The sequence below is a fragment of the Guillardia theta genome (assembly GCF_000315625.1).
Source record: "Guillardia theta CCMP2712 unplaced genomic scaffold GUITHscaffold_7, whole genome shotgun sequence".
Lineage (NCBI taxonomy): Eukaryota > Cryptophyceae > Pyrenomonadales > Geminigeraceae > Guillardia > Guillardia theta.
In genome coordinates this window covers 746,102-773,466 of record NW_005434667.1, presented here as the reverse complement: position 1 = coordinate 773,466, position 27,365 = coordinate 746,102, and the positions used below count along the sequence as shown (strand labels likewise).

At 48.7% G+C, this 27,365-nt stretch overlaps 10 protein-coding genes across 10 annotated transcripts; 5 read left to right on the top strand and 5 right to left on the bottom strand.

Annotated features, from left to right (window-relative positions):
* Positions 1 to 73: 73 nt before the first annotated feature.
* On the bottom strand, positions 74 to 1,594 carry GUITHDRAFT_101444 (hypothetical protein; the record flags this gene model as incomplete). The annotated part of the gene is made up of 9 exons (XM_005839919.1): positions 74 to 166; positions 214 to 277; positions 326 to 426; positions 472 to 542; positions 587 to 620; positions 663 to 768; positions 813 to 1,049; positions 1,098 to 1,159; positions 1,343 to 1,594. 9 exons carry the CDS (start codon positions 1,592 to 1,594, stop codon positions 74 to 76), a joined length of 1,020 nt encoding a protein of 339 aa, XP_005839976.1.
* Positions 1,595 to 4,201: 2,607 nt separating this feature from the next.
* GUITHDRAFT_150493 (hypothetical protein) lies at positions 4,202 to 4,860 on the top strand (the record flags this gene model as incomplete). Its single annotated transcript, XM_005839918.1, has 1 exon — positions 4,202 to 4,860. A coding segment is annotated over exon 1 (304 nt), but the record flags the coding sequence as incomplete, so codon positions are not given.
* Positions 4,861 to 5,719: 859 nt separating this feature from the next.
* Positions 5,720 to 6,370, top strand: GUITHDRAFT_61327 (hypothetical protein; the record flags this gene model as incomplete). Its single annotated transcript, XM_005839917.1, has 1 exon — positions 5,720 to 6,370. A coding segment is annotated over one exon (651 nt), but the record flags the coding sequence as incomplete, so codon positions are not given.
* Positions 6,371 to 9,082: 2,712 nt separating this feature from the next.
* On the bottom strand, positions 9,083 to 9,238 carry GUITHDRAFT_40478 (hypothetical protein; the record flags this gene model as incomplete). Its single annotated transcript, XM_005839916.1, has 1 exon — positions 9,083 to 9,238. A coding segment is annotated over one exon (156 nt), but the record flags the coding sequence as incomplete, so codon positions are not given.
* Positions 9,239 to 9,244: 6 nt separating this feature from the next.
* Positions 9,245 to 9,631, bottom strand: GUITHDRAFT_150492 (hypothetical protein). Its single transcript, XM_005839915.1, has one exon. It carries the CDS (start codon positions 9,607 to 9,609, stop codon positions 9,322 to 9,324), a length of 288 nt encoding a protein of 95 aa, XP_005839972.1. The 5' UTR covers positions 9,610 to 9,631; the 3' UTR covers positions 9,245 to 9,321.
* A 370-nt stretch (positions 9,632 to 10,001) lies between these two features.
* GUITHDRAFT_150491 (hypothetical protein) lies at positions 10,002 to 11,132 on the top strand. The gene is made up of 6 exons (XM_005839914.1): positions 10,002 to 10,365; positions 10,408 to 10,500; positions 10,549 to 10,650; positions 10,712 to 10,798; positions 10,851 to 10,871; positions 10,931 to 11,132. The coding sequence occupies exons 2-6, from the start codon at positions 10,438 to 10,440 to the stop codon at positions 10,964 to 10,966; spliced, it is 309 nt and encodes a 102-aa protein (XP_005839971.1). The 5' UTR covers positions 10,002 to 10,365; positions 10,408 to 10,437; the 3' UTR covers positions 10,967 to 11,132.
* A 36-nt stretch (positions 11,133 to 11,168) lies between these two features.
* Positions 11,169 to 13,525, bottom strand: GUITHDRAFT_161131 (hypothetical protein; the record flags this gene model as incomplete). Its single annotated transcript, XM_005839913.1, has 10 exons — positions 12,673 to 13,525; positions 12,357 to 12,450; positions 12,263 to 12,307; positions 12,152 to 12,175; positions 12,082 to 12,104; positions 11,861 to 11,963; positions 11,632 to 11,813; positions 11,520 to 11,585; positions 11,397 to 11,470; positions 11,169 to 11,350 (listed from the first exon to the last, which is right to left on the bottom strand). The coding sequence occupies exons 1-10, from the start codon at positions 13,407 to 13,409 to the stop codon at positions 11,169 to 11,171; spliced, it is 1,530 nt and encodes a 509-aa protein (XP_005839970.1). The 5' UTR covers positions 13,410 to 13,525.
* Positions 13,526 to 16,961: 3,436 nt separating this feature from the next.
* Positions 16,962 to 17,990, top strand: GUITHDRAFT_56483 (hypothetical protein; the record flags this gene model as incomplete). Its single annotated transcript, XM_005839912.1, has 2 exons — positions 16,962 to 17,297; positions 17,739 to 17,990. Coding segments are annotated over 2 exons (588 nt in total), but the record flags the coding sequence as incomplete, so codon positions are not given.
* A 461-nt stretch (positions 17,991 to 18,451) lies between these two features.
* GUITHDRAFT_133385 (hypothetical protein) lies at positions 18,452 to 20,229 on the bottom strand (the record flags this gene model as incomplete). The annotated part of the gene is made up of 9 exons (XM_005839911.1): positions 18,452 to 18,506; positions 18,554 to 18,608; positions 18,651 to 18,695; positions 18,749 to 18,920; positions 18,977 to 19,029; positions 19,078 to 19,199; positions 19,391 to 19,523; positions 19,694 to 19,739; positions 19,879 to 20,229. The coding sequence occupies 9 exons, from the start codon at positions 20,227 to 20,229 to the stop codon at positions 18,452 to 18,454; spliced, it is 1,032 nt and encodes a 343-aa protein (XP_005839968.1).
* A 1,243-nt stretch (positions 20,230 to 21,472) lies between these two features.
* GUITHDRAFT_133384 (hypothetical protein) lies at positions 21,473 to 27,330 on the top strand (the record flags this gene model as incomplete). Its single annotated transcript, XM_005839910.1, has 20 exons — positions 21,473 to 22,275; positions 22,326 to 22,352; positions 22,994 to 23,028; positions 23,102 to 23,166; positions 23,200 to 23,529; positions 23,585 to 24,376; positions 24,419 to 24,454; positions 24,509 to 24,656; positions 24,709 to 24,746; positions 24,875 to 24,996; positions 25,045 to 25,132; positions 25,182 to 25,750; positions 25,803 to 25,869; positions 25,920 to 25,995; positions 26,128 to 26,170; positions 26,338 to 26,393; positions 26,497 to 26,744; positions 26,975 to 27,043; positions 27,090 to 27,175; positions 27,225 to 27,330. 20 exons carry the CDS (start codon positions 21,473 to 21,475, stop codon positions 27,328 to 27,330), a joined length of 3,804 nt encoding a protein of 1,267 aa, XP_005839967.1.
* Positions 27,331 to 27,365: the final 35 nt, after the last annotated feature.

Below are 27,365 nucleotides of genomic sequence, written 5' to 3'. Positions count from 1 at the left end.
TGGCGAAATATCAATAATAGAGGAGTATTCATCCAAAAGCGATCGATAGTTTCCGTCTAGTTTCTCTTGCATGTCATCGCTTCACACCAAAAATGGTTCTGAAGAGCTCGTAAAGGAGGAAGAATATGGAACTAGAGGGAATTTTCTGAGCTACACGTGGAACAGCCTGGTTCAAGATCAGAGATAGTGCATGCACCACGAAGTCCACATCACCCCCTTGAAGAAAGCGGCAGGACCTTCGTGTAACCATGTTCGTACGATGACGTCCACCAATCCTCTATCAAGTTGACGTCAAAAGTAAAAATCAGAAATCAGGTTGAGCTACCGATACTGCTTGCGGTCTACCAACCATCGTGTCTTGACCACATCTAACGGCGTTGTCACCAGGGCTCCAAGAGCTCCTGCAGTCGCGCCGATCCAGAGACCCTACCAAGGATCAGATTGCTCTGGTCACGATCAAAATGGCACTACCTTCACGCTTGCTGTTGCTGTTTTAGCCGCAAGATTGCTATCGTCCCCCCTCCCTTGCTTTGCTTCCGTTTCTACCACCCAAGTCATACTCGGTGTACAACACCTCTGCTGCTACCGAAAACATTTGTTCTGAAAAGGCTATGCAGGATCTGCATGCTTATCAGAACACATTTGCTCCAAGAAATGTTTACCTCGTAGGTTAGAAGCATCACAACGGCATAAGGAATATCACGAAAAACTTGCACCATCACAGAGCGCAATTCGAAAAACGCCAGAAAACCTCCATCGGCAAAGATTCTGTACTCAATCACGCCCCTCCGATACAGAACATGTCTACTCACAGCTTCAGTGCAGAGGTTGCATCTGGGTACATCCCAGCTTGCACTCGCTGCTTGACGATCTCCGTTGGCACCCTGAAGAAGGCTGCAATGAAGTTTGCAGTGGATGCGCTCAAGGCAACTGCTGTCAACTTGTACTCCAGACCAAGTTGCTGGGTAAACTTCCGTTTCAAGAATTGATAAACCCCAAAATAGACAGCCGTCGAGGGGACAGACCCTATCAGTGTCACATCGAGACCCCTGTCGATATGATCACAAGAACACTCGCAGCAAGATGCAAACAACGACCTCGTAAACAGAGAACAGAATCCGCTTTCCTTCACAACGCGTCTACCAGCCTCCCATACTCCCTGTTTAAGAGCACGAATCACCAACACAGTGAGCACAGGGCCGTGTAACACCAGCTTCTCATGGCTTCTTTGCTCAATAGTCTTGATGACGTCAAAGGGATGCAACAATGTCTTTCAAGTATCTCGAATCAGTGATGATGGGACCAGGGGAAGGGGAAGCGAGCAACTCTTTCATCTACTTACCTTTCCTGCAGCAGAAGCCAGTCCCGATGCCAAGCTGTTCTTCAATCCTTCGATGAAAGGCGAGGTGTTTGCGTCTCCGACAGTATTACTTTCGAGCCCATTCGGCATCATTCTTCTGTCTCTAGCCAGAGAGCTTGGTTGCATCTTAGCAACCGACGTCGAATGTGACGCGATCGCATTCGCCGCTAGAGTGAGGAGGAGCAAGTCCCTCAGCATGGGGATGTGGCAACTCCTTGAGGTCGGCAGCGACATCAATCCGTTGGATTACCTCCCTCCCTCCATATCATCATTCCTCCTCTCTTTCTTCCTCCCTCCCTCTCCGCTCTCCCTCCAGCGGCGCCCCTGCCATCGTTGCTCCTGCGCGCACATGATACAAGGGGCCTTGGAGTGGAGACGCGGATGATGCCTGAACCATGGAATAATCATTTGGATTCGCACGGGGGAGGAACTCCCAATAAAAGGGTCTAGTACCGGTATTTTTGTATGATATTTTGGGGGTACCTTTTCAGGAGGGGGTGGGTGAGTTTGCAGGAAATCGCAATGGCAGCAAGGCGGCGACCAGGTTTAAGGATGATTTACTCAGCCTGTGCAATGATGACAATCGTGAAACCACCATAGCCTATCAGGAAATTGTAAAATCTATATCATGGTATCAATCATTTGAATTGCATCGTAGCAGTGTTTAATATTTTCCACAATATGTATCTCTCTTTTTTCTACTTGCAGCCAGCAATGCTACGCAATCCCCGGAACCGTTGCATATTACCTGTTAATCCTTCATCCCATTGCCCTGATTTAGCATATACTCGCTTTCGATTGTTCTTCTGCGTACTATTGTGTGGCTCCACATCATTATCAGATCCATCCCGTGCATTGAAAGCTTCACGGTCGTGCGGTTTGCTCAGGACAATTCGCTTCTTCGAATGCTCGTATACAAAAGGCAGGTTTGGATCCACCTTTTTAGATAATTCTATGCATGCCTGATTGAATTTTCTCAGAAAATCCTTCTTGTTCAGATGGCCGATCAAGGACCACAGATTCTCTACACTATCCGTGCAGAGAGTTCGTGAATTGAAGTCATAGTCTCTATCACCCAGCGCATGATTCTTATCCCTCACATACTGTTGTACTTGCAGATGAGTATCAATTGCAAGTATGAAGCCTTCAAATGTTACAGATGATAGTCCCTTGACATGTTTTTGGCTGACACTGGTCCAGTTGATGCCTTCCAATAGCCATTTTCGACCCTCTTGAACGAGACGTATCCTCTCTGAAACTTTCAGCCCTCTTTCATCGAATGCTTTGTGCAGGCCAGACATAGCCTCTGCCATTCTTGCTGTCGCTTCATGTCCTTCTGCCTTTAGTAGACTGATGGCCTTGTCACTGAACATCTTCAGCATGATATCCACCGATTGTGGATACAATACGTATCTCTCTTTTTTCAAAACCTCCGGAGAGAATCTCATGCCCCTCGAATCTTTCGCTCTGAAGCTCTGATGACACCAATCCATGACGAGGTAAGGCATGATTCTATGTGTGCTTTTGAAAGCTTGGATGTCGTTTCTGGCAAAGATTACTAACTCCGAAAGTATATCCGGCAATCCAGCAGCATGCAGATTTGAAACAGCATTTTCGAATTTACATATCGCAGATACCTCATGCTCTGTATTCTTGTCATGTGTTTGACACAGAGAGTCGTGTTCACTCAAAATCCTTCTAATCATGTCACATCGGGTGTGGCTGTCAAGGGTTCTAAAAGTTTCAAGGACTGTCTGAATGAACAGTTCGGATTGCGCCTTGGCATGCTTGTTTGGAAGACTCTCACTTGTGTCAACATGTTCATCCGACATTCTTGCATACCTGTACAATGATCGTCAGGTCACTGGCATGGAAAGAAAGCAACATCTCAGACTTACTTCACAAAGTAATCGTGTATAGTAGTTTGCAATGAATTCAAATTCTCGAAGTGAGCACTAGACCATTCTTCCATGCGAGAAAGAAGGTTTCGATTCTTCCTGTGAATGTTGCCAATACGTGTACGAAGTCGATTCAAGTGCTCATAAATGGCCTTTGTGCCTCCATGTGATTTGCCAGATGCTTGTTGTTCGAAAACCTGCATGTAGTGCTGGAGAAAACATCTCGAAAATCCTTCTGATGTAGGCCCATAGACATCTCCGAGGACCTTTAGTTTGTTCTGGACTTCATACAAGGATACAGAACGAAGACTCCACTTGAGGTAATGGGTCGCTGAAACTAAAAGATTCTCGTCTTCACACTCCACAGATAAAGTTGCATGGCCATGGCATTGCAAGAAATCCAACAGCTTGAAAACCAAGGCATCATCCCATTGAGAGAGCAAGATCTGCTCAAGATCATTGCAATCCTTGTGTTTTTTCAACCTTGCAACACAAGTTGTGCACATAGACACACCATGCCACTTTCGAATGCTGGTCATTTCTCGTCGTCTGTGGCATGATGAGCATATTTTCTTCGCTGGAGGCCTCGGCCTGCCCATGGTGTAGGACAACATAGCTTTGCCCGCCAAAAATTTGATTTGAATTTTCTCGTGACACCCTGCCATGGCATGCAGCACCCCCTAAATCCCCCGCCATAGTGCCCCGAACGCTCTGCATGGAGGCGCGATGAGGAAAGGAGGGGGGGTATTTAACTAAATATTTGTACCAGTTAATTCCCACACTAGGGGTTGGCCCGTCTGTCAGATCGAATATAGCAGTTCCACCCCCGTGTTGGATTCGATCGAACTTGTGACGTTAAAAGTTTGGAATCAAAGTTTCAACGTTTCAAAGTTTCAAAGAACTGCCCGGCCAACTTGGGCCATGACTTTACCACCGTGACTTTAGCGGGGCGGTGCATGTCGGGCCGTGGGTAGCTAGTGCCTGACCGTACGGCATGGAAGCAAGAGCAGCACAGGAGGGAGAGGACGGCGGACAGGGGAAAATGAAGGGCAGGGAGGAGCTCAGCACCTGCAGCAGCTAACTTGAGGTAGATAGGCTGGGCGGCTCGAAGCCGGGAGGCAAAAACACTGATGTCATGCAACTGCCCGCTCAGCAGCGAAATCTGTACCAGGCAGTCGGAGAACAGGAAATGTCTGCTCGCCGCGGTGGAGCAGGGGTCTGATGATGTCTTACAATACCTGTTCGAAACGCTCAAGGTTGGGACCATGGAAGATATCTGTAGAATCCGCAACGAGCAAGGAAAGAGCTTTTTGATGGTATGTGTGGAGTATTGCCGGGGAGATATTCTACAGTATGCATTGGACAGAATGCAAGATAGAAACGCCAGGAGGCATGTGCTCGACGACACTGATCAGAACGGAAATACTGCTTTGATTCTTGCCAGCAGTCTGGGTCATGTGGACATTGCAAAATCTCTGCTCGTTGCCGGAGCTTCTTTACGAATCCGAAACAAAATGAGCATTGATGCAATTCAAGAAGCTAAAGAACGGCAGAACCTGGAGATGCTGAGATATCTCCTCAAAGTTCAAGCTGATCAACAAAAGAAGAATCAGGAAATCGATGATGATTCATCCGAGCACTCCACCGAAGGTAGACATGTGTCGACACAGGCAAACGAGTTGTGATGTTTTGGTGTAGTTCAGGCTTTGGTGAACCATCAGTGCTTTGCAGAATGGGATCGGGACCATATTCAAATGATTGCAAGCGAGTCTCGATACAGAACATTGGGTGATGAAACTGTTTTTTCCGACACAACAGGATTTCTGATCTTGGTTTCATTGTTCTTATCTTGATCTGGATTTCTAATGATTGATAGGTTCTTAGCGGAGAAATGCATCTCATGCTGGATAATGTGCCTGGTAAGGTATTTACAGAGAAAAGCTTGATCTGGAATCCGATAGTTAGTAATGATACTAGAAATGACTGTCAGCTGAAATGCATTGGCGATACAACAATCCTGCAAATACCAGAAGCATCCATCTATCGCATCATCCAAATGAATCCAATATTGCTCCGCCCCCTGTTAAATCTCAGCGTAACGATAGCAGAAGGGACGCCATCTAACTTATCTTTTGATCAAGACGCTCTGATAGGGTATTTGAACTCTCAATACTCATCTACAGACTCGTCGTTTGACAGTCAAAACAGTCCTTCTCGCCGTCGATTGCATGAGGTCCCGCTGCTTGATGATTCCAGGAAGATCAGAGGGATCAGAGATTGGAATGGAGTGTTGCGACATGTTGCTACCTATGATGAGAAGTACTACCAACATAATTCTGATGGAGTTGCAACTTATTTGAAATGTTGCATGACTCTGGGAATCCGCCCGATTTATCCTGTATTGCATGATCTGCAAAGCGGCAAAGAGACTCTCGCGTTACAAGGCGTAGGGGTCACTGCAACCCAGACACAGGCAGTGAGTGCAGCAATTATGAGATCCAACGTCTTGACAAGAATCGACTTGTCCCACAACCCGATCACGGATTCAGGTTGCGTTAGTCACAAAGAAGATACGCCAGGATTATTGGATGCATTGGCTGCCAACAGAAGAATTGAGAGTCTGAATCTGTCTCAGACTAGCTTGACCCATGGCGTTGGAAGAGCGTTGGGAATTGCACTAGACAATCATCCGTTGAAGCACCTCGACATGTCTTCGAATCATCTTGGAGATCGAGGGGTGGAGTACTTGTCTCAAATCCTCCACACTTGTTACTTGGAGGAGTTGAATCTTTCCAACAACCGAATCTCAAACAATGGCGCGTGTTTCTTGGCTAATGCATTGAGAGGAAATCTTACTTTGAAGATCCTAGACTTATCTTGGAATCACATTTTGCAGCAAGGAAGCGTCAGTCTGTTTCAAAGTTTAGAAGAGAACTTGTGCATCGAAGAATTTTCGTTGAATTGGAACTACATCGGTCATGGAGGCGGAATAGCCATGACTGAAATGCTGAGGCGAAATGGGAAACTTCGCTTTCTCGACGTCTCTAATTGTAATCTTCCAGAAGAATGTTGCGAAGAGATTTCGAGCAGCTTGAAAGCTAATTCAGGACTTGAATGCATTATCATGCGATGGAATCCATTGCGCAACGGAGTCAGGAGTATCATGCAGGTGGCAAAGATCAAGGGTTTGAAGGCACAGCTCGATCACTGTGGGTTGAATTCAATCGATTTGCAGAGCGAGACATTAAATTCCTCGTGCTTAACGGGACCTTACGTATTCGACTTGGCTAATCACGAACACAGATCCAACTTGAAGCCTCTGATAGAGCATGGCTACCGCAGCGGAGGGGAGAATTGGAGGAATGAAAGCTTGGATGGGCAACGATTAGCAATCAACTGGAACGACAAATTGTCTCTTCCCGATAATGGAGTACTTCGATTCGATTTCATCGACCTTGAGATTGCAGATATTCCAACAATATCCAAGGAGGATTTCAGACGACTGAGAAAGCTTTTCCTGCATGCAAATTCAAGTGCCGACAGAATGTTTTTGATCCGCGAAGCTTGTGGAACATTCGTATGTATGAATTGTTCATGCTTGGTGTCACTAACTGGTTTTCGAAGCTGTTTGAAGGCCGACATGCTGTGACACTCTTGGAAGATGTCGTCGACGACCAAGAAAAGATTGAGCACTTCATTGCAATGTTTTCTCGCTTGAAAGATAGAGAGCGCCAGATCCCTGTCATTCTTCTGTCTTGCTTCAACAAACCTTCGGTCGAGATTTTGCAGAGGCGACTTGGTCCTGGATTGTGCCCAGACACCTTGAGGATCCTTGGAAATTACGAGTTTGATCTGTCAAAAACAAGTGACGTGAGGACTCTCTATACTCTGATGGAAATCAAGCAGAAGATTCCAAATTCTTACTTTCAGAATGTAAAATATGCCAAATTGAATGAGAGGGCTCAAGAGGCTTCTCTTGACGAATATTTGACATCTCAGTCTAGACCGGAAACTGGACTTCTTCGATTGAAATTGTCTTGCAGCGACAGAAAACAAGGTCAAGTTGAAACTCAGAATCTCTTGGGCTCGTCTCGGAAAATTGACTTGAAGCGAAAAATGAAATTTCAAAGTTTTTTGCAATCTCTAAACCCAACACAACAGAAAGAGCAGCAAAACGACGATGAGTCAGACAAGATTGTCGAACAAGAGGAAGCCGGTTTCGATTTCCATGAATTTGTGAATAGGCGACAACGAGAATACAAGCTTGTAGTCATACTAGCAGAACACGAGCTGAGCGGAGTGGTCAAGGTGGAGGGTATGCTCGACAAACCTTTCGATTCAAAGTTCGATGGAGGGAAGACGGTGATCTTGCTGACATTGGAAGATAGCCAAACACGGAGGAAGGTTCAGATCACGAGTCCCAGAGGAACGCGACAGTATCAAGCAGCTACAATTGACTGGTCTTCCCCGCCCAAGTCAATCCTGAAGCTCCAGCATCTCAAGTCGACAACCGTTAGAAGCAAGGATGAGCGACCGGAAACCCTTCCGTCTCAAGGCAGCGACACCAGTCTGAGACTTGAGGAAGAATATGGCTCAACAAGACCTGTGAGCTCGCATGATCGACTGCAGGGAATGATGGCGACAGCCAAGAGTCTCGACTTCGAGTACTTTCTGTCCTGTCCGTGGACGGCACCACATTAACCTTTTGCTTCCTTTACAGAGCTGCACTGAATCGTTCGAAGGGAAATCGTAGCTGGAGGCCGTGGACTGGTCTTTCTCATGTTGTATTGGAAATTTGAAGTGATTTGCGACAGGATTTGTGAGATTGTCTCCCGAAGACTTTGTCACGAACAAGATCACATTTGATAGTACACGGTCTTTGTTGAGCATGAACAAGACTTCAGTCAAGGGACATCTGCTGGAATCGTCGTGCATCAACTACGAGCTTGATCTCTCCCTTCATGTACACAAGCTGACCATTCCCCGATGCTTTATCTTCACCGTGTCCCCGGGAGGTTCTCTCAACATGTACTGCGATGTTGAGGTAGCAGGAGGGTTGCAGTCACCTGTTCGTGCCTGACAGCTTTCAGGCGCATCCCTGCGAGCAGAAACACACTTGGAAAGCAAACTACATCGGAGCAGACAAAGTGATTGTGGTCAAACCAACCCATCCATCTTACAAAGCTTCAAAGTTTTATATCACAGTAACTTTCTTCGTCCCACACCTTGTCGTTTAACAGAGTATTAGATCATCACGGAATCTCAGCCAGCGTCATACGAACTAAAAGTGGACGTCAACGGGTATTTCATCTGTCTTGTCATCTTTCTTTCTCAAGCCCTCACAACCTTGTCGCTACCCCCTTTCACTGTGGCTCAGGCAGCAGAAGATCCTCAAAGACGCAGCGAAGAACATGAGCAGGTGAGACGATGCTTCAAGGTGTTCTCAGTTTGACTTCAAGGAAGCTTCTCGTCAAAGCCGTCTAAGGGAAATCTCAGTCTCGGCAAAACCTGTCGAGGGCTTCCTGTATCCCTCCTCAATCTCACGTACTTCAAGGAACTTGTGAGGTTTGACCTTATGATGCTCACAGGGCAGAGAAGACAACAACCGGAGATGCGATCTCAAAACTGTTTGCTCACACCATGGACCGCAGGAAAAGACTCATTGTCGAAAGTCATCATATATGATCGAGTACGTATTCCTCTCTGCAAGGAAAATGCATATCTTCTAGCGGTTGAACGGTGCTGTGTTCATAAAGCCCAGGAAAGCAGGATGACTGTAAATTACTCATACATTATTGAAACAATCACAAACTGTACAACTTCAACTGATCCTTGACCGACAATACGGGCAGGCTCTGCTCTGATTCAGCCATCGCAAGACACACTGTTCATGGAATCGGTGAGAGCACGGAAGAATGGCCATTAGATTTCCTTGAAATATCGTAGATAAGCATATAGAGCAATCTTCTCCTTCATTCTCTTGCAAGATTTCAACTCTGATACGTGAGAGGACTTCTGGTGGGCATCCTTGGAAGTTAACGACAGTCAACCCCTCCTCGTTGCTCATTCGTACATCATTTTGAGCTGACATATCCTCTTCATCATGCCCCTCAATATCATCTCCCTCATTCTGCACATCTCCGTGTCCATGTCCACGAAGCATGAAAAGCTCGATTTCCTGTGTCCAACGATCAACGCGAACCCTGTATATAGAAATTTACAGCTCACATGTCGTGAGAAGAGGTCGTCTGAGTCTTCATCTACATATACACCACCTGTTCGTGGGTCTAGTCCAGCATGTAGTCGCCTCACGCCCTCTCCTGCCGGTCGGATGCTCCGCTCATCTGCCATTGCGCTTCACGAAAATGGCTCTAACGCTCTTCATAACGCCTGAAGTTTTGGTAGTAACGGAAAGCAACGGTCCGAAAATCCGCACGACCTCACTACCCCAACTGGGGCTCAATTTGGACCCCGTACATACTCGGGTCATTGATAGTACCCCTAACATTAACATACAAAGTACCGGTACTTTATTTCTCGCCAGGTCATCAGAGACCCTACCCTCCTCACATCCTACACCCACAGCAATTATTGGACAACCCCTCACTCTTTTCAAGTACCGGTAATATACACATGAAATTTACCGAAACTTGGGGGTATACTCACACAATGGATTTGGTCCACCCCACCCATTTACGTTACCACCCTCGGTGCCCAGCACCATCCTCGCCTATGTCGCGCTTCATTCTTCTCCTTCTCCTATGCCGTGCGGTGGCGGCTGAGCTTGACCCCAGTTGGAAGGACACTGAGGTCACGACCAAGTAGGATATCTCGTAGGAGGATCCCGAGGATCCCCACTACTGTCCTAACTCCATCTTTCCTGTCTATGTCGTTGTTGTGCTCGTTGCTCGCACCTGTGAAGATATCTCAGTCTGATCATTGAATCCTCTCTTGGCTCGAGCCATCGCTGTCGCATGCCTGCTGATTCATGCTCATCACCCACTTTCCTCTGTTGCCGAATCTTCCGTTTTCACTCCATGTGCGCGTTGACTTGCTGTCTGTAGGTTGTGGAGGGTGATCACCTCCAACGAAAACGATGAGCTCAAGGTAATCCTTCTGCTCTTGTAGCAGCAACCTGATCGGGAACAGAAACTTCTGGAAGAAGACGACGGCAATGCTATGTTGAGATCTGCTGACGGCCGCGGTCCTTTGTTCTGGGCTCATGAGGCCAAGAACGAGGAGGTCAGGACGCATGTTGTGTACTCTGCACGACACTTACAAGACTCCCAGGCGATCAAGATGCTGATTGATGCAGGAGCACAGGAAGATTGGCAGGATGCTGATGGTAACACCTGCAAAAACTTCCCTCACGGGCAGATGACAGAGTACATGGTCCGACCAAAGCTTGTTTTTCACTCCTGTAGTAATTGACAGGGAGTTTTTTGTTGACCAGAAAAAGTTGAACGAAGCTCGTCAAAAGGAGTTTGAGGAGCACAGGAAGCGTATGGAAGAGCAGGAGGTGTCTATCGACGAAGATGAGGTGTGAAGTCGATGCAAGTGCCTGTCAAAATGTTTGACCAAATACCCTACAGGATGACGATGATGAGGAGGAGGTAAGAGTTTCAAGAAGAGGAGTAACTGACGAACCTGGTTGGTTTGACCTGCATTGCAGGGAGATGACAACGACGCGGACGAGTCTGACGATTAATTGGCTGATGTGAAGACAAATAGAACTTCGTTGGAATGAGAGTCCTTGATGGGTTAGTCAGTCAGGTTAGGGGAATAGAAGCCCACAGCCCATCTTCTCTTTAAGAAGTGTATGCACTTTCGAACATGGTTAACATTACCAACTAAAATACAGAACATTGTTAGAGGTTGAAGTTTCGTGGGTAGAAGAAGAACAGCCGAGGTCAAGGAATCCTGTTGCGATATTTCCGCTCGAACATGCCCACATCTGGGAAGCCCCAATTCTTGGTGACGACTTTCGAGATCCTTTGGAAAGCTGCGAGAAGATTTCCGTTCATGAGAAGGTCACACATCGCATTGCTGAAAGTGTAATTCTCCGATGATTGCAATTCCCCAATCGCATTGTCTGAGAACATGTAAGAATTGATGTAGAACGATGAGCATTCACTGACTTTGCCTTCCAATGTTCAAGTCAACAAAACCACAGGCTCCATCAAGCTTCTTAACTCGTATATCATACATGTACCTGTTGGCATGGCATCACCGTAACACCAGAAGTTTGGTGTAGAGCATACCTTAATCTACAAATCATCTCCTTGTCCAATCCACCGTCAAGGGGCGTCTCAGTGTATCCCCGTATTCTATTCAGTCATCAGCACTGATGTCAGAATCGCTGACTGTGTATACCTAAAGATGCTGGGACATGTAACGACCAACACTCCTTGAGGAAGGACCACTGGGAACAAACGTGCAATATCTTGGTTTTGCTGGGCTGACATCGAGCATAGGCCTACTGGTATCGAATCGTTTTGAATGATCTTTCCACAATTAAATCGTTGAGAAGGAACGATGAAAGCTGTATGGTTGATCTAATCCAAAGGATATCAATGGCACGCATGGATCACATCGTTGTCACCTCGTACACTCGTTTACGATATTCTTCAGCCGTACCGGAGATCTCGAACAGATTAGCCAGGCTGAGAAGAGATCCCTCGGTGAGAAGAATAAAGCGCCTACCCCTGCACTCCCATGAGTTGCTCAGACACAGTCACAAGTGAATGAAGAGACCTCGCTCGTCTCATAGCGATATTCCGAGCCAAAAAATAAAGATTGTGAATTCTTCCGTCTGGAACCAACCTATTTATCAAGTACATGGGGACCTGAAAACGACTGTTGAGCCTTCTGCTCAAATCCGAACAAGACTGACCTGTAGGAACCTTGTTTCATAGTCCTGCACGCAATGAATGTTCAGCCTCTCATGTAGATGCCTCTCGTCCGATTGGTTTCTCCATGTCAAAATGACTGCCTCCGCTGTGACCTCGCTGGCTTTCCAGGGAAAGGACGCCAACACGTCCAATTGTTTCTGACGAATGCATGATCAGAAATGAAGACAAACGGTCTTCGCGTCTCACCTGAATCAATATGATCGAGGAATTTGTGACGCTGCCAGGTGCGATCACAATGAAAGAGACATCGACAGCGTTGGTGTACGCGCAGTCCGCCTGCCTGTAGATAGTTCAGTAGCTGCAAACCAGAGTGAATCCAAACCCATAAGTAGCTTGAATCTCTGGATACATTGGATTGCATGGTAGGCCAGACAAACACGAAAGAGAACAACGGTGACAAACAGCCTTTTGCCAGGTGTCCTCCACGCTAATGACAGGAGGATGAGGTTTGCCAGGGCTAGACACGTTCGATGTTTGCCCTTGGTGAACGGGGATCTCGGACCTGTTCGGAGGGATCTGAGGCTTCTTGTCATATTTTGCCGCATAATAGGAGAGATCGTGCTTCATCGGGTGCGGGTCGCCCCAGATCGACAAGCCACGGATAGAGTTGACCGCGACAATCAATATAATGGCACACACTGTGGCAGAAAAACACTTAAGAAAGTTTTTGTTTGTCGTGTCCCGCCGGGACGATCCTGCAGTTTCCGTCCTTGTCTGCTGTTCATCGCCTGCTTCCAACTTCGCAATCTCTTCAGACCCATCAGAGTCTGTCAAGAAATCCTCGCCGGCTTCCAAGAGGCTACCTTCAGATCCCTCTTCCGACGTCTCTTCCCCACTCGATTCATCAGAAGTACTGCCTTCGTCCAACCTGGCAAGCTCAACTTCTGTGCTCGGGACATGGGTGAAACTAAGTTTATCCCTTCCACCGGCTGAACTAGCGATAAGCGAATCAACGAGGAAACTTGGAATGGAGAGGATAAAGTCAGTAGTTTCTTGCAGTATCGTCGGTCTGTCAGATGATTCTGATGTCGCGAGTGTAGCTTCTGACTTCACTTCTTCTTCGGTCAAGTCAAGTGCAATCTCATCTACTTCAACGGACGCAATGGACTTGTTTGTCGCAGCTTCAATTTCATCTCTTTCGGGTGATTTTGTTTCATCGGCATCATGCATACCATCATCAAACTCCTGGTCTTCCAAAAATCCTCCTTGTTCTTCGATTTCAACCATCTCCTTTTCCATATCCCCTTCATCTTCGCCCTCAGCATCATCTTCGCCGCTGCTGTTTCCTCCATAGTTATGGCCATTAAAATTTCGAACGGGCTTTAACCCTGCTCCAACTACTCTCGTGCTTCCCCCCCCTCTCAATTCTCGCCCTTCCCTCCCCCTCCTGTCTCCCCTCCTGTCTCCCTTACCCGACTTCCTCCCGCGCCCCATCCTAACTAACGCTCTCTCAGTGCATTCCGACTGCGATTTGTTGATGAACGACTTCAAGCTCACCTCACTGAGTCTATAGGTCCAAACGAGAGACATCAAACCTCCATCACCAATAAACTACCTGATCAAGTTTGATCCGAGGCCGGCCCGGATCAGTGGGCGCTCCGCTAGCCCGGGCGTGGCACAGTGACCCGGCGGAGGTTTGGCGAACTTCGGAAGTCACAGTGGGGGCGCGGCTGTGCGAACCCGAGGTGTGACAAAGTTCACAGGGGCGCCCGGCCGTGGCGGTCGGGGCGGCCCGGCGGCCGGGCCTGCCGGGGGGCCGGGGCCCTGCGCCGGGCCGGGGGCGAGTCCGGCGCGTAAGGTGCCCCGGGGCCGGCGTACGGCAAGCCCGGGTCCGATCGGTACCGTCGGTAGTAGGCCCGCCCCGCCTCACTGTCTTGCAACCGCATGGCGGAGAGTCCGGCAGCGTGGGGGCTGCCTGAGGGAGACCCAGAAGCGTTTCTCGATGCTCTTCGCGATGTAAGGAGCTGGGATATGACTCTACCAGAGTTTGATGCTTCCTCTGACAGATTCGGCAGGAGAATGAAGAGATGGGAGGAGACCCTTTAGCTTCCGGAGATGATTACGCCAGTCGAAAGGTGAAAAGGTTGCCGTTTGAGGCTTGGCTTGTTGTCACCATGTTCTTTTCCCCTGCAGTCTCGAAGTAGGCAATTCAATGTTGGACAGAAGGGCTTCGCCAAGCCTGTTAAACGATCAGGAGCGAAAAGAAACCCGGCGCCAATACTCTATGGCAGTGCAGATCAGACGAAATTGCCGGAAATTCCAGTAGCAGGAAGAGGAAGAATATCACCTGCAGCACATCGGTTCTTGAGCCTTTCCACCATTCATGATCTGCAAGATTATCGCACCACACTGACATCTTCGAAGTTCAAGGATTTTCTGGTTTCTTCAAGTGAGCTTCTGAAGACTAAACCCAACAAGAATAAGCTGCGTTTCACAACCAAATTTTACAACAAATTGAAGCAGGACAGGACGAGCGGTCGGTATGTTCTCGAGAGTGAGTGGAAAAAGGCGGAGAGCAGTCACGTGGACAGGAATGCTGACACATATGACAATAAGGCTGCCGTTGAGTTCTCTGTTCAAGTAGAAGAACTGATCAAACAAGAAGCCTGGAATGAGTTGTGTTGGCTTTTAACAGATCTAAGAAACATAAGAAAATTCATCTTTGGGTCGGGTGAAATTATTCTTGTTTATATGACTTTGATGAACAAAACCTGCGAGATTCTTGAAAACTATACCACACATGTGATGGGTTATGCAGACTCAATGGGGACAAATGATGGTGAAAATCCTGCAGCAATTCTCGACAATCTTCAACAGCATAGAAGATTTGTCCTGGACTATTACGAGCTCTTACGTCGCAGACCCCAGGCAACTTTCGAGAAGGCCTTGAATGTCCAAAAAACTCTCCCCCTTGTAAATCAAAACGCTGTCAATGCTGTTCAAAGAGGCGAAGAAAGAATTTCCTATCTTCAACAAGAATTTGCAGTTCTGAAACCAGTTGATACTTCTTCCGTACAAGCTGCACAACGCATCAGTTTGATCAAACATGAAATCCGATGCCTACACTTGGATGGTTCGCTAAATAATTCAGCTTGTAAAAGCATTTCAACAGCAAAATATCGATTACTTATTGCAGAGGTTGGATACAAATTGATACAAATAAGAGAAAGGCTGCTAACCAGGGGAATTCCTGTTCTGGAGGACGTATTGAAGGAAATCTTGAGGCATGATGAGGAAATCTATCCATCTGTTTCAGACCTGCTTCTTGCGAAGGAAGCAGTGCATGAATGCAAACATTCGCTTGCCTCCCTTGAAAGCAACATCAAGGAAAAAGCAGAAATAGCAAGGAATGAAAAAGCGAAAAGCAAGGCTATTGCCGAAAAAGAGAGGCGAGAAGAAATAGAGTTGGATAGAATTGGACAATTAGAGGCAAAGTTGGAATTCGATAAGAATGTCATGAAGTCAAAACACGAAAAGATGTTGAAATATGCATTTACTGAGTTATTGTGGGAAATCAATTGCGAAGGAAACCTGGACACCAAGATAGATGGAAGTATCATCATGAACAAAAGCAAAGTATACGTGGCTAACAATGAAGTCACGATCAAGATATACTGTCTGGATACAATAATTTTTGACTTCTGTAGGCAATATGAGCTAAAAGGCCATGATCAAGTGATCACTTGTATGACACTGTATATGGACAAGTTCTTATTCTCGGGCTCACTGGACAGAACTATCCGTGTATGGGATGTAGAGAAAAGGATGTCATGCCTACAAATCCTTGAAGGTCATGCTGATGCTGTCACAGCCCTTGCTATCGCAGGTGAACCAAACAACAAAACAGATTTCTCGGGGAAATTTCTATGCAGTGGAAGTTTGGATATGACCATCAGGCTGTGGAGACACAGTGAAGATTCTGCAACCAACTCTGATAGTGATTCGAGAGGGTATACCACGTTGGTTTGTTCTTGTGTCCTTTCTGGCCATGCATGTTACGTACATTCAATCATCACCAATGGCTCAAGAATTTACAGCGCTGGAGAAGATGGAATAATCAAGTTATGGGATCCAGAATGCAATCATACAGTTGGCCAATTAGATGGCTGTAGCGATACGGTCTATGCCATGGATCTTAAGTTGGATATGTGCAAAATCAGTTCATATGAGACCGCTCGACAAATTTTGTTTACTGGAGGAGTAAGTGGTGAAATCAGGCTGTGGGATTTGGACAACAAGAATTTCAACCAGTACATGCTTGGCAGCATAGAAGACACCCTCTATGCCACGCTCTCACCATACAAAAGCTTGAATGATGCTCAGAACGACCTTGAAAGGACTAAAAAAGAGCTTTCTACGGTCCTGACTGAAGAAGGCAAGCTGTTGTTGAAAGACTACATCTCTACGTTAGAGGAACATGTGCAATCTCTCACAGAAGTCTCGAAGACATTCAGCTATGTGCGATCTCTCGTCTATCGAAACGGCTTCGTTTATTCTGGAGGGGGTGAGGACACGTTGAGAATCTGGAGCCTTGAATGCATGGATTGTATCAAAGAGGTCAAAGGATTTGGAGGCGGGATTTACAAATTAGCGACTTCTTCAGATCCCTTCCTTTCATGTATTTCATACGATAACAAGGTTCGAATATTATCAACGAAAGGCTTCCGGAGTGAATTCGTACAGAATGTCATGTCCAAAGAAAAGAAGTTTCTGACGACTGGTGAGCTTTGGTGCTACAACACTGTGTCTCGAACCGCAGAGATCACGTTGCCCAGGTTGTCAGTTCGTCAAGTATCGTGTGGTTGCCACCATGGCCTCATCTTGTGCTCTGATGGCAGCATCTGGGTGTGGGGCTCATCAGAACGAGGGCAATGTGGCTTGAAGTCTCGGGAGGTGGTGGAGTCTCCGAAGCAGATCGAGTATGCGGTTGGCGGGAACTCCATCGTGAACATGCAGATCAAGTCCGTAGCTGCCGGAGACGTTCACTCGCTGCTGCTGAGCGCTGGGGGACGGATCATCGCGTTCGGAGACAACTCTTGGGGACAGCTCGGGCTGCCTGAGACGCAAGAGTCGGAGGCGCTGGAGAAGGAGCGGGGGGAACTCCTGCAAAGCCTCGCAAACATCTCAGTGAGCAACGACAAGGAGAGGTCGAAGATTATCAACCAGATTCATCAGGTGAGGCTCTGCTGGGATCCACAAGAGTGTCTTGATGATGAGCATCTCAGGTTGAGAACGCCCAGAGGAATTCAAACATCATTTACGTTCCTTTCTTCTTGTCGTCGGATTCAGAGCAGCCGTTCACTCATATCTCTGCTGCCGGCAACCATTCGATCTTGATTGACGGTGAGTCCGGAGGCCCAGGCTTATCTTGACTCTCCTTGCTCACAAAACTTTGCAGAAGCTGGCCGGGCCTGGACCTGCGGGAAGGGAACTTTTGGTCAGCTGGGGTTGGACCAGTCGAAGCTGCAGAGGAAGGAGACTCTAGAGGGAGCAGAAAACGGGTTCGAGCTTTACTGCAGGAAGCCTACTCGAATCGAAGTTTCCGGCGATGAAATAGACTTCATGGAGTCTTCTGTATCTCCGCACCACACCCTGCTGCTGTCGAAGCACGGCAGGGTGTACTCGTGCGGACTCAATCAGTACGGGCAACTCGGACTGGCAGGGGAGGATGCAGCTGAGAAAGTTTTCCTACCCAAGTTGATTCGCTCCGTCAGAAACGTGAGGGTCATCCAGGCCAGCGCAGGGCTCGAGCACTCGCTGTTCTTGACCTCCGATCGGACTGTCTTGGGGTGTGGAAGGAACGAGGCAGGAGTGCTCGGAGAGTCTGCTGGGAAAATGGTTCGAACTCCCACGAGATTGGCGGATATTGAACATCCCCAGACAAAGAAGGTGATGCCGATACAGTCGATTTCCACATTCCACGCGCATGACGGAGGTAACGCTTCTGTCCTCGTTACCACCCGTGGAACTTGTCATGTGTTGGGAAAGCTTGATGGCACGAGAGGTAGATTGTACATTCTCTGCTTGACAAGTCTCTGACCTTGCACCTGTTCAGACTCTCAGACAATATCTCTCAACGACATGAAAATCTTTGAATGCGATGTTCCCGTTCGTTCAGTGACGCGCTTCATAGATTTGACTACAGGAGTGAACTCTCCAGGGAATCTCTATTTAGTGCTAGAGCCTTCCTGCGTTCCTTTTCATCCGCTGCGATGAGTGATGTCCTGAGACATGTACACATGCTTGTAAATAATTTCAATAATGTCATTACTAGTATACAATCATGAACTATGAAGAGACTTTGCCCATGATATCAACCTTCTTGTGTCATTTGTCCTGATTGAAAATCATTCACTACAATCGTATCAACAAACCTCGTTTACCTATCTTCCTTGGTCCTCGATCCGAGAAGGATGCATATCAAACTTTTTCTTTCACCTGTGACATGATCACTACCCATCCCCTTCGAATACAAACAACCTGTGAGCTCGACATCAAAAGTGTATTCAGATGCCAAGGAATATCCTGATGTCACATGGTACTTACTGACTTGAAGAGAGATCATGACAGAAAGCTACCTGTCGTTGGAGTAGTTCCAGTCTTGATACCTGAATATCCCTCTTGAAGGAGTTCGTTGGTATTCTTCCACACCAGTACTCTGGTGGACGAGTCTCTAGCGTTCATGATATTGACAGCATGGCTCTGAGTATTGACAATCTTTCGAAACAAATCAGATCGCAACGCCTCGACCTGCATGTCGGTCACAGTGCTGACAAAGGACCATTGCATTCAATCATGTTTCACACCGACAGCTTGGCGACATCAAATGCTGTAGATTTGTGCAACTTGCTGCTCAACCCTGCAAGCAGCAACCTATCAGACAACTGAATGAGTGATGGTAAGTCACCATGAGGATTTTCGAAGTTGGTCGAACTCATTCCGAGAACGAACGCCATGGTGTTCATCTCAGTCACCCAGGGCAAGAGGGAAGAATCGTTTGACATGTACGCAAGCCCTAACCCTTCCATGCTGCAAGGATATCATCAGAAGTCGTAGCTGACACAAGTTCTCAAACCAGCCTGACCTTGTTTCGCTGCTCAGAGGTAAGCTCAACAGTTTGGCCGCAAACTCGTGCCTCATCATCCCCCCCACTTGGATCCCTCGATCCCTGCCCATGTCAAACCGGTCACCCTAGTGGAGATGCGCTGGGAAGGTTCCACCTTAAAGACTTCCTGTACAGAATCCTCCGAGCGTGCAAGCGTGCGGCAAAGTGTTGTGCAATCGCCACTGCTGCGTCATTGCCGGAAGGGAGCATCAATCCATACAAGGCGTCCAAGACCTGTACTCGATCTCCTGCTCGGACATGTAAGGGAAAGGGGGCCACAGTTTCACGCTATGCCTGCTCGCAATTTAGCTGAAGTCCCGATGATTTTCTCAGCCTTTTCACTCACGACGATGCACTCTTGTAGGATCTCTGAAGCAGGAAAGTCAGCCTTTAGGTGCAAGTGAAATCACTTCCCAACCTGGCTGGACCTCGGCGAGCTTGATGACAATGTGGCAAGTCATAATCTGCACCAACTACTGTCAACATAGCAATCATGCACGAACAATGCGCATTGGTGCCTTTGTCAAGCTTGCTATCCCGCGGTTGAGCCTCTGTCAGTTCAAGTCAACCGCCAAGTTTGACCAGCTAAGTTCGAATCCTCACCTCGCTTTTCCCTCCCATGATTGCTCCTGATTCGCCATCCACAACGATCCATGATTTTCCAGTGACCTTTGGAGGTCTTGAGGCCCTCGATGTCTTCGAATCAGCAACAGTCGCATGCTTCTGTACGTCGTCCACACGTGGACTGCTCTTATCCCTCCCTCGGTCTGGCTGAGGCACAATGACGGAGCTGTTGGAGCATCTTTCCGAGAGAGGACGTCTGACAATGTCTTTTTTGAAGCTCAGAAACTCGAGCAAATTCTTGATGTTGAGATTGTTACTTTCTCTACATTGGTACTGTGATTGTCTTTGTAATCCGTTGAGGTTATTTTCATCATCATCAGTCCCGCTCATGGCAGTCGATGAGCGTTCAGCATATCTTCTCGAAGTTTGAGGTCTCGAAAAAGATGGTTTCGAAGCAAGAGGGGGCTTGGGAACTGCGCTGGACTGCTCTGAATTCAACGAGTATTGGACACGTCTGCCGTGGCATTGCATCTTTCGACTCGGTGACGAGCAGTATCATTCAAATCATCAAAGATTGGATGTCATTCTTGCAAGAGATAGAGGACATGCTTGTTCTTATTCAGCTCATTGACTTCCCCTGCGTCTTTGCGCTCCTCGCCGCCTCTTAACTCACAGACCTTCCCCGATGAAAGCCGCACATGGACGTAGAAAGCGAAACTCCGGTACAAACGACCTTTAAAAATGTTTTGGGTGAATCAGTACAACTCAAATACTTTTTTAATTATCATCATGTACAAATAAAAATACAATTTAATAATCCTTCAAGATTGTTAAAAAATATATAAAGATATTGTAACCCAATAAATCAATCATACCTAGCATATTATTTATTAACAGCCTAACTGTACATTCAAAAACACTTTTATGACAGCATCCCGAGGTACCCGTAACTTTCCCCTCATGATCGTGGGGTACTACTACCCCCTAGTGGCCTCCCGGGACCCCTCACCCTACCCCACTAGAAACTACCCCACGTGGTTCCAGACTGTCACTGGCTGTATCAATGCAACGGGTATTTTTCACAACTCACCTACCCCCTACCCTCGAGAATCATATACACCCTACCCCTAGAACTTTGTCCGAGAAAATGCAGGAGGCACTGCGCCCCATACCAGCGGCGTGGTTGCGGTGGAAGCCATGCAGGAGCGAAGCCTCCTAGTGGCGTTCTTCCCTTCCTTAACTTGAGTTGGGTCACCCAACCATGGTCATGATCCTCTAACCCTGATGTTCCTCTCTCCTCGTCCTTCGTGTTGTCTACCTAATCGTTACTCCCTCACATTCCAATCTTTGATCTGCAGTACACAAGGAGTTTTTCTGACACAGTCTCTTTAGCTCGTCTTAATCTACATCTTCTCTTTGTACTTCTTCTGTCCGCATCCCTACCGCTGGGTTGCCCCTTATTCCAGTGCCTCCCCTAGTCTTGACCCGGAGACTCATCCTCGCTGCTGTCCTTTTGATGTGTGTGATGGGGCTTTATCGCAGAGACATATCCTTTTGATAGGTTCAAGTTCGTAACTTCATACTTGTGCAGGTGGTGTTTGTAGATCTCTGGAACCCGCGGACACCGAATACCATGACATTGCTCCGATTTTTTCTCGCCCTTGCCGCCCTTGAAATAGCTTCTTCTTTCACCTCCTCTCCCTTGTACATTTCAAACCTAGGGAAAAAGGGAAGTTTGGATTGTCTTCATGATCAATGGTACAAAGCTGGAAGGCACAAAAGCGTTGGGTTGGTTCAACAGTTGCACTCCTCTGATGGGAATTCGAAATCGAAGGCGTATGTTAGCCAGAAGCTGACGACGTCCTTAGGCCTCAAGATCAAGGAGAACTCAAGAAAAAATCAGATCTTGCAGTCCTACGGGGCTAGACCAAAGTCGACCAGTCTTGCAGGCGTCATCGACAGTTTCATGTCATACATGAAGGGCTTCTTGAAGGATTTGTACCATCGGCTTGCTTCCTTCTATCAGACAATGATTGTCAAATTTTCTGGGAAACCGAAGAAGGCTAGAAAAGAAACGGTTTCCATGGAGACTCCAGTGTTTGAAGTGGAAGACGTGGCCACTGAGGCCTCAAGTGAGGTTCTTCCGCCCCCAGACAACACTCGAGTGCTGCAACTGATCGGAGGTTATGCCAAAAGGCACTCTAATGAAACTCTCGCAGACAGCATGAAGACCAAGTCTGACTTGGTACAACCGAAGATGTCCAAGTATGCTGGAATCGGAACAACGGCTTGGGGAAAGGATGTCAAAGACAGCAGGATCCGGACAGGAGAAAAGGGCGCAGACCTGAACCAACAAGTGAAACCACAAGGAGACGAAGAGGATGAGGACTCTAAGACTCGTCGCCTTGAGAAGTTGATGTCTGCGTACGCCTCGAGGTCAGAAATGTTCTTCCCTGGCTCATTGTTCCCTCACCCTCATTCTGCAGGTATGGTGGCGACAAGAAAAAGCCAAAGTAAGAACGTCGGGCCGCCAACGTGATCCCTTCCAATTTTGTTTCATACTTGTAATTGATAATGTCAACCGTGGTAGTAAGAGTATCTGTAAAATCACCCATTTGCAAGGCGACAAGCGTAATACGCTATTCCTCATTTCACTTCCGACTTCCGATCATTGCTTGCAACCGGGCGGCTTGAACTTCATGGTGAGGCCTCTCCTCAGTCTGCAACTTCCGGATTTTCACGCGCCGTTCGCGACTCATCAGACTCTGAACGCCGGAGGATGATGAAAACAAGAATCTCCACACGTAATCCGAACCCGGACTGCAGAGGGCGGCTATGGTGAAGGGTGACAGCAGCCTGCCGCCTGATGCGGTGCTTCCCGGAAACTCAGGATCGTCGGAAGACCGTACAATTTCTCCCACGTTCTATTGCTGGAACCATTGTCTGAAAAGCATGATCCACTATATAATATTTGTCCCTGGAAATTGGAACTGCTAGAAAATACTGTTCAGTTTATTGACGGGATTCCAATCAACGGCGCCTTCGAAACCATGCATGGAGGGATGGGGCGGGGCAAGCGAAGACGAATAAGACCAGAGTAACAAGATGGTAGAGTATGAGGAGGATGAGGCACAGATGTTGAGGCTGAGAGCAGGAAGATAGGAAGGAAGGTAGTGCAAGAGGAGGGCCGTGAGAATGATCTTGCAAGGATGGGAAACCGAGAAACTCTTTTGCTGGTTGAACACTCTTGGTATCCCTTCAGGGATGGTTGCAAGTGATGTGGAAGACCTTCGAAGCGGCAAGACACTCAGAGAGGTGGTAGAAGTGGTGAGTATGACACACTCTGTGTCTGAGTTACAGTGTGTTGGAACTGAAGGACTTGTCAAGGTGTTCTGCAATGCAGATCCTTCCATGTTCAAACTTTCTCACTCCTACGAACATCCGGGAGACCAGGAGCTGCTCAATGAAGCTCTGTCCATTACCTGCTCAAAGAGCGGCATCGACATCCCCTCCTCATTCCACAAGTGCATGAGCTATGGTTGGGACGACGATTCGATACTGCAGCTGCTCTTCCTGATCAAGTCTTGTGTTTATTCCGACGCAAATCGATCAAGATTCCTAGACGAGATGAAACAGGATGAAAAACACTTGCCGCCAAGCATCAACATCTCTCTTCCGACAAGAACAAACGTACTTTCTTGCTACTCTACTCTCCCAGTCGGGCACACAGGTGACGCGGTCGCAGGTGGTTGGAAGAGACTCTAGCTCGAGAGGAAGGAGCAACACGCGAGAGTTACTTGAGAGAAGTTATCATATGGAGCCTGAGAGCGAAAGGCATCGTCCATATGCACACCAGCCTGACCTCTCACTCAGAAACGAGGATGATGGAAACAAGAATCTCCATGCGCAATTCGAACCCGGACTGCAGAGGGCGGCTATGGTGAAGGGTGACAGCAGCCTGCCGCCTGATGCAGTTGTTGATGCCAAGGATCAGAACATTCGCAGGTTCCCCACGAGAATCAGCGACTCGAGGTCGGAGATGGTCCAGCAGTCAGTGATGGAGCAGCGGGTGGAGGAGCAAGTCAGTCGAGAACCTCCGATGGCCGAGCAGCGACATTGCTACGACGAGGCTCGTCTCGGGGGAGCTGGCAGAGAAGAGAGGAGGAGCTACGATGGAGAAGTGAGAGGGAGGAAGCAGCATCGAGCCTCAGGCAGAGATGTGCTGCTGCAGGAGAGCAGGAGGAGTGAAGAACCCCCAAGGCAGCCGGAACGAGCAATCGATGCAGTCTATCCGAAGCCTCCCAATTCATCGACGTTTGATCAGGATCATTTTGTTGAAGTGGGAGACAAACAGGCAAGGTCTTGGTTCGAGAGCATCATGGAAAAGAAGAGCTCTCTCAGGGAAATCGCCATGTCGCGGACCGTCAAAGTGAAGGACTTCGGGAAGATGTTTGCAGACGGTTTGGTCCTGTGTCATATCGCCGAGGTTGTCTGTGGTGAGGAAGTGCGGGGAGTAGCGCAGTCGCCCAAACAAAAGGTAATTGTCGTTGCTGATGCTCGCTGCTGATTTGGAGGGCAGGCGCAAAGGCTGAACAACATTAGGATCGCCTTGCAGGTCAATACCATCCCCTCCCACGCAACCTCCCTTTGACGCTTCTGATCTCGGCAGAAATTCCGTGGGCACCGAGAAGTCCTGTGGAGAAATCTGTCGCGCAGTGACTGCCTGTGGGACGAGAACTCGTTGGTGGAGGAGAGCTCTTTCGTTGCCTGGAGGCTCCTGAACGTCCTTGCGCGGTGCTTCTCGACGAAACGAAAGAGTGAGATGAGACGGACGTGCGTGTTCGCTCGAATCGTCTAATCATGAAGAAGGTCTGGAGGCTCGAAATCACCAGCAGCTAGGGAGGAAGGTGAGAGTGAGGTCTCTCCTTCACTAATCGGGCACTGAAAGAGACAGGCACAGCATGACAAATGGAGGAATGACAATGATCCGACGGTAGGCGAGTCCTCCGACCTCTGCAATGCCACGTCATCAAAGATGCCAGAAGATGCTCCCTGCGACATCCTCGATCATCATCACTACCTCGGGATCAAGACCATAAGGAGGGAAGTTCTGAAGTGGCTGCAGCAGCTGAACCTCCACCAGTACCTCAGCAGGACGTCAGCTCAGCCTCCTGCCTCTCACACACTCGCTCACCGTCCTTGCAGGTTTGAGTTCGCCGACCTCTCGCGCCTGCACCTGTCGCTGATCGAAGATCCCTTTCGCAACGGCGTCCTGCTCGCCCGACTGGCGCAGGTGGGGAGGGGAGGACATGATAGCCATCCTGCTTGACTAGTTGCGGCAGATCCTTGAGAAGAGCAGCATGAGCGGCGTTGTGTGGCAGCCGAGGAACGTTGTGGAGGCAGAGAACAACGTCGAGATCGCCCTGAGAATTTTCTCCAAGCTGCAGAGGAATCTAGACGTCAGCAAACTTGTGCAGGGAGACGAGAACGCTATCTGGTCCCTCCTCTACTCTCTCAAGAAGGAGTACTCCAACGTCCACCGCTCTCTTCTCTCCCCGGAGGACTGCGGAGACGGCATGCTGTCAAGCTCGAAGAGCCTCAAGGACGGGAAGGAGGCGGCGGATGCTATCCTGCTTTACAGCAAGGACCAGAAGGCGCTGCTGGAGATCGCGCTGGTGCGCTGGCTGAAGGAGCTTCCCATCGACTTCTCGAAGTATGGGGTGGAGATGACACCCTATCGTCATCACCAGCACCCCCAGACGTCTATGACCGCAGCCTTCACCATCAACAGCTTGTTCGCGGCGCTGCTGGACGGAGTTGCACTTGCCGAGATCGCCAGCTTCGCGACGGGGAAGAAGATCGCGGTGAATCACTCGGTCAAGTCGAGGATGCTCGCGGCGAGGAACATGATGTGACCTTTGTCCCTGTCTGCGTTCTCCCCGCTCATCCCTCCTTGTCCCCAGGAACGTCTGCGAGCAGCTGGCCAAGGTGCAGACGGTTGGGCATCGGTTCCTGAAGTTCATCGACAAGGTGAGAAAGGCGGCGGCGCAGCAGTGCGAGTCTCATTGCCGCTCGACCAGGTTGTAGAAGGCAACAAGGAGGCACTGCTGGCTCTTCTGGAGGACCTGATGCGATGCTACCACGGCCTTGCCCCCGGTCCCTCCCCTCCTCCTCCTCCTCCCCTTCCTCATGGATGCCCTTCTCTTTGTTCTCGCGCTTTTTCTGCTCTTCTTGCTCCTCGTCCTTCTGACCCTTTCGTCCACTTTCGTGACTCTCCTGCTTCGTCAGGTCTGAGGATCCTGCGAAGGGGAGTTGAAGTTCCCTTCCTTGGGTACATGCAGTTTCACTCCCTTACTCCCTCCTGAACCCGATTTCTCTCATCCCTTCCCTCTTCTTTCTCACCTTCCTCTTCCTCCTCTTGCTCCTCCTTCTCTTCCTCTCCCTCTTCCGCCTCTTCCTCTTCCGGCTCTTCCTTGTTTTTCTTCCCCTATCCATCAGGCTGACCAACTTCCAGACGGCAAGGAGAGCTCCTCAGATGTTCCTGTCCGCAAGAGGTCAACGTGGCAGAGAGAGGAAGTCACTTCCACCGCATCAGCGATATGATGGGCCCGCGCTCAGCCTCCTCCTCCTCCTCCTCCTCCTCCCTCCTCGTCGCAGATCGCTACAGTCAAGGAGGAAGATCGCAACACAAGTGGAGGGGATGGGAGGACAAGAAGGACGAGGAAAGCAAGGAAGCGGAGGAGAACAAGTCTCGACCACGGAGCAGCTCGCAGGATCGCTGGAGAGTCTTGAGCTCGCTCGACAAGATGCGGGGGGTACAGCGGTGGATAAGCAAGCTCCCGATCTCTTGGCCGCGGATCGTGTTGGACGGGACCTCGACCATCAGCAACTTCTGCAGAGAGTGGGTGAGTCATTGATTGCGATCTTCCAGTCTCTTTTCTCCTCGCCAGACCTGACTTTCTTCCGCCATCTCGTTTCTTTCTCCCTATACCCTCATCTCTCGTTGTTGCTTGCCTCTTCATTTCGTTTCTCACACTCTTATACTCGCTTGTCCTGCTCTACACACACTTGTGCACCTGTCGGCCTGTCACTGCTTTCTCTTTCTCTCCTCCTTCTCCTCCTCCCTCCCTGTCAGAGTGACGGAGTGCTGCTTTGCGAGCTCGCTTGCCTCTGCGAGCCTCTGGCAGGCACTCGCCGCATGAAGGTCTTGCAATTTCGTTTTCCTCCTCTCCTCACGAGATGATGTCAAGGGATGGGACGCTCGTCCTCGCACGCGCGCAGCTTCACTCCACAACATCAGGAAGGCTATCAGTGCGTTCGCGTTGAGGCCATCGATGTGAGGAGAGGGGAGGGGAGGGGAGGAAGAGGCTGAACCTTGCCCGCAGGCCCAGGACACTCATGGCAATGAGAGCAGAGGACATTCTTGACTGCGATCAGGACGTCATCCTGGACTTGCTGGAGAAGTTGAGGTCTGTGTATCACAAGGGATGAGGAGATCTTGTTGTGTTTGAGATGTAAATGCATGC